Raw genomic sequence first — 4,888 nt, forward strand, 5'->3', positions numbered from 1 at the left:
TTTGCCACCTGATGTCAAGTGGCCGCCCAGCACTTCTCTCGTTTGCCCAGGCTGCCGCCTTGGCCGTGTGTCAGTGTCTGGCCGTGGAGGCCACTCACCCGTCCAGCCCGGGCTTTGAGGACTGCGGCGCCAGCGAGGCCGCGACGCCCATGCCCGTGCGGCACGTCCGCCCCGTCAGAGCGAAGAAGCACAGGCAGCCGCCCGCGCCCGCCGCGCCCGTCGTGGTCCAGCTCATGGAAATGGGCTTTCCCAGGAGGAACATCGAGTTCGCGCTCAAGTCGCTCACGGGCACCGCCGGGAATGCTGCGGGCTCGCCGGGTATCGCGGTTTCCTTGTGTCTCCCGTGATGCCCCCCACCCCGTTTACTCATGGGGTCCCTCGAAAGGCCGCCGTCGGGGGCAGTGGGCACGGTGGGTCCTCACTGGCTGTGCCCTGTGTGCTCATTCGTAGGCGTGGAGGCCCTGGTGGGGTGGCTGCTGGACCACGCCGACGTGCAGGTCACGGACCTCTCTGACGCAGACACGGGGTCGGAGGAGTGTTCCGACGAGGAGGGCGTGGACGACGTGGACGACATGGCCTATGCCGTGGTCAGTGCTGCCCGCGCCCGCCTGTCTTGCGCCCGGGGCTCCTCCGGCCGCCCGGGGCTCTCTGTACCCTGCTGCGCTTTCTGTGCTTGAGCTGCCTCTGTAGAACCCTGTGTCCCAACATCGAATGGCGTGGGGTCACCACTAGAAAGTGCTCCGTTAAAAAGTCATGTTTTATGGGACACGCTGACTTCTGAGCTGAGTCAGCTGTGCTTTGGGATTAATTGGGAAACTCCTCAGAAGTTTTCTTTTCTGTACTTCGAGCTTCTGAGCTTCATCCGCCTCTCTGTGCTGTTGCTACTAATCTTTTTTGTATGAAGAATTTTATAGGAAGAGATGGTATAGTATTTCATACTTTATTTCTTAATATTATAGATTTTACATTACTTTCGAAGTAGATTTATTTGGCTCACCATTTAAAAAAATGGATTTACTCCCTTGCAGTCTGCTGGCGCTGTCGTAACAGAGAGCCAGACTTACAAGAGACGAGCCGACTTCCTGAGTAACGACGATTACGCCGTGTACGTGCGCGAGAACGTCCAGGTGAGTGGCTGTCGCCGGCTGCAGCGCGGGGAGCGGGCTGAGGGCAGAGCCAGAGAGCGGGCGGTGGCTTGGCCACAGCGACGTGGCTCAGACATGTGCTTCTCGAGCATCCCCATTTTAGACACTTAAAAATCTCTCTTTGCTCGTTTTTCTTACATCGTTCTTATTGCCGTCTAACTTATAAAATCTATTTCTGCTTTTCCTGTGGTCCTTTATTCACTTTAAATTCTCTCTTTGTGTCTCTTGTCTTGTTCTAGTTAGTATACTCCAGAGAAAATCCCAGAAGTCTTCTCATTTCACCTGTAAACGTGTTAGTGCGCATCCCTGACAAATGATTTTATTTTTAACGTCGTGATGTTACTGTTACCTCATATTACTTAACAAAATGAACAGTAATTCCTAATATCACGTTATGTCCAATGGTCAAATTATATCCAATTGCTCAGATTCCCCCAATTTTCACAAAAATGGCTTTTTATAGGCGTTTTCAAAAATTCGGATCTAGTCAAGGTCGTACACCTTGCACCAGGCGCTGTGCACTGGAGGGTCTTGTAACCAGGAGCCATTTCCCCTCCTTTGTTTCCTTTTCCTGCCATTCATTGCTGAAGCTGTTGGGCCAGTGTCCCGTCCTCTGCGTGTCACGTGGAGTCGGAGGGAGGGCTGGGGGCGGCCGCACGTGGGCGGGAAGGCACGTGGACCGGCACGCCGGGTTGGGGTTTGTCAGCCTGCGCCATCTGCTCACAAGCTCTCTGCCATCGTTTGTCTCGGCACTTCAGTCGCCTTAGTGCCATTGCCTGGACCCAGCGTGACTTTGTCATCCCGATTTGTTAGCTGGAGTTCTGCTCTTTGAAGAAAACTTTCTCGTCAACTCTGGCTGCTCTTCGTAGTCCAGTTTATGCAGGAAAAGGCAGGATAAGCGCTTGTTTTTGCGTGTGTTGTTTTTGCTTTATCAGTTTTCAGAATGGCGAATCGGTGCCCTGGTGTTTGTAAAGGTGACCCAGACGCTTGTTTTGTTTACCACCTTTATAATGAATTTATTGATCGTGACAAGTTCGATGTATTTCAGTCACTGTCCCTCTCGATCCAGCTGTTCTTTCGAGTGATCCCGTCGGTCTGTGACAGCTTGCTGTGTGGCAGCAGTTGATCCGGATTCGCCTGGGACAGTTCTGCCTCAGCCAGCGTCCTAGGGAGCCCTGCCTCCACTTAGTATAAAGTGCTTTTGAGAGCGTGCTCTGGGTGCTCGAGGAGATCCTTTTTTGGAGTAGACAGTGCTACGTACAGTTGTTGATTTCACCTACATTGTCACCTGGGCTCACGTTTAGTTCACTTTTAATTCGAGGTGGGAATGATGGTGAGATGCTGTCGAACGTACGAGGAGGTGTCGGAAGGAGACGTGGGGAAAGTGATCAAGCTGGACAGAGATGGGTTACACGACCTCAACGTGCAGTGCGATTGGCAGCAGAAAGGAGGCACTTACTGGGTCAGGTATATTCACGTGGAACTTATAGGTGAGCACGGGCTTCGCAACGTCCTTCCGCTTTCTCTTAACTAGGGACAGAGTTCCCAGGAGGGAATGCTAAGTGTAATTCGTTTATTGTTGGGATCTTTAGGCTATCCTCCACCAAGTTCTCCTTCTCACATCAAGATTGGTGATAAAGTCCGTGTCAAAGCCTCCGTCACCACCCCAAAATACAAGTGGGGATCCGTGACCCATCAAAGCGTGGGGGTTGTGAAAGGTAATCTTATCTGGCAACTCCAGATGCTCGCTTTTCGACAACTGATGTAAACTCAGTGTTTTATCACTCAAGAGCAAGAAAAACAAGTGTGAAGAAAGCCTCGTGGTGAATAAATCGTGTCCTTTAGCTTGTCAGTGCTCTAGATGGGAACACACCTGTAGCTGAAGAGTCAGGTTTATTAACTCATTGCAACTTGGGAGGACGTAAACCCTGGAAAATGAGATAGCTCCATGAGTGGGTGTCACAGAGGATTGATGGGGTTTATGTTAGACAGTTCGGGGAGGGGTCAACGAAGCACGGTCATTTTATGAAGGGGCGTCTTAATAAATATCTGGAAGGCAGAAAGAACGGAGCCAGGAGGAAGTTATGATCGGTAAGGAAACAGGTGTTCACATTGGCCAGGAGGGGGCGTCTGGTTGTGTTTGTTATTTGGATTGATTCGAACTTGATCAGATGCCCCCAGGGGTGGCTTTGTTTTTGTCTTGATCCATCATTCACAGGGTGGCCTTGTCTGAGGTCGGCATTCTGTCGACTTGCTCCGTCAAGCATTCTGCCACATGCCCGTATGGCTCTGGCCCGTTCCCTCAGTCATGGCTGTTTTTCTCTCTTTTTTTTTTTAATGCTGTGTAAAAATTTAGGACTAAATTTAAGAAATTCAAATGTGCAAATGACGAGTTAGAAACTGAAAACACAAAATTCTCAGTTTATATTTAATGTGATATCATTGAGATTTCAGATCAAACGAATTTCGGATCATACTTTTAAAGATGTAGTATGTCCATTCTCACAGTTGCATGAGAAATAAACCCGTGTGCATGCAGCTTAGTCGTGTCTTTAGACCCTTTCAGCGTCATAGGGAGACTCCTGTAGCACAGGCGGATGAGCAGCGGGGACACGGTCGCGCTTCCGGGCGGCCGGGCTTCCTCAGGTTATTTAGCGTTTCTCGACCTAAGAGATTCTTAAAAACTTTACAAATCAAATGAGGCGTAAGTTTTAAAAGGAAGAACGTGGTTTAGGGGTGAACGTTTTGGGTAGCCGAGCGCCCTCGCCAAAGGGCGCGCGGTGTTTTCTCATCATTAATGTGATTCGTGCTCCCTGAGATAACGGAAGTAGCTTTGGATATGGCGTAAACTGCTTTTTGAAGCAAACCTTCTTACTGTGGGAAAAGCAATTTAAAACCAATCTCACTGTGGAAAATTTCAAACATACAACGGTAGAGACTAGAGTGTAATGAGCCTCCATGGACCCGTCACCTGCTTCAGCAGCTGTCACCCCTGGCCAGGCCGTCTCAGCCGTGGCCCGTCCCCACATTGTTTTGAAGCTGAGCCCTGACTGGCATCACGTGCTAGTTCGGCTCCGAGCGTCGCAGTACGTCTCTGAAAGAGAAGCACCCCTTGTAGAAAACTAGTCTCTGTGACGTCATAGCACCCATGGCTGGGTGCAGTTTCGATCTTAATTTCAGGTTTTGATTGGTGGCAGAGATGTTTCAGGCACTTTCTGTTCTGTGCTAGCGTTCAGCGCCAACGGCAAAGACGTCATCGTCGACTTCCCGCAGCAGTCCCACTGGACCGGGCTGCTGTCGGAGATGGAGCTGGTGCCGAGCGTTCACCCTGGGGTCACGTGAGTTTTTATTCCCATGTCGCAAGGTTTGTTTGGGGAGCACGGTTTTCTTTGGAATGAAGTTCGGGAACTAGACACATCTTCTTAGCAACTCCACGGCTGTTTTAAACGTAGGTGCGATGGCTGTCAGATGTTTCCTATCAACGGATCTAGATTCAAATGCCGAAACTGTGATGACTTCGACTTTTGTGAGACGTGTTTCAAGACCAGAAAACACAACACCAGGCATACATTTGGCAGAATAAATGAGCCAGGTACGGTAGGGTGGCAGCGTTCTCAATGAGGTCATTACCGTGGACGTGACAGTATCAGGAAGTCCTGTCTTTACAATTGGCCGTCTCTTGTATCTTTATCGTTTCTTCCTTTTTCCTGTGGAATTTGGGTTTAGGTTTTTTTTTTTTTTTT

The 4,888-nt window shown here is 50.0% G+C and overlaps 1 protein-coding gene across 3 annotated transcripts; it reads left to right on the forward strand.

Annotated features, from left to right (window-relative positions):
* Positions 1 to 9: 9 nt before the first annotated feature.
* LOC102894965 (E3 ubiquitin-protein ligase HERC2) lies at positions 10 to 4,781 on the forward strand. Of its 3 annotated transcripts, none has more exons than XM_006925325.2 (7): positions 10 to 318; positions 451 to 587; positions 1,029 to 1,127; positions 2,467 to 2,635; positions 2,738 to 2,863; positions 4,375 to 4,483; positions 4,598 to 4,781. In XM_006925325.2, exons 1-7 carry the CDS (start codon positions 12 to 14, stop codon positions 4,764 to 4,766), a joined length of 1,116 nt encoding a protein of 371 aa, XP_006925387.2. In that variant the 5' UTR covers positions 10 to 11; the 3' UTR covers positions 4,767 to 4,781. The 3 variants fall into 3 exon arrangements, with proteins under 3 accessions (XP_006925387.2, XP_024897657.1, XP_024897658.1); XM_025041889.1 differs by having other exon boundaries at positions 4,308 to 4,483; positions 4,598 to 4,761; XM_025041890.1 differs by having other exon boundaries at positions 4,326 to 4,483; positions 4,598 to 4,761.
* Positions 4,782 to 4,888: the final 107 nt, after the last annotated feature.

Source organism: Pteropus alecto, unplaced genomic scaffold (genome assembly GCF_000325575.1).
Source record: "Pteropus alecto unplaced genomic scaffold, ASM32557v1 C19308290, whole genome shotgun sequence".
NCBI lineage: Eukaryota > Metazoa > Chordata > Mammalia > Chiroptera > Pteropodidae > Pteropus > Pteropus alecto.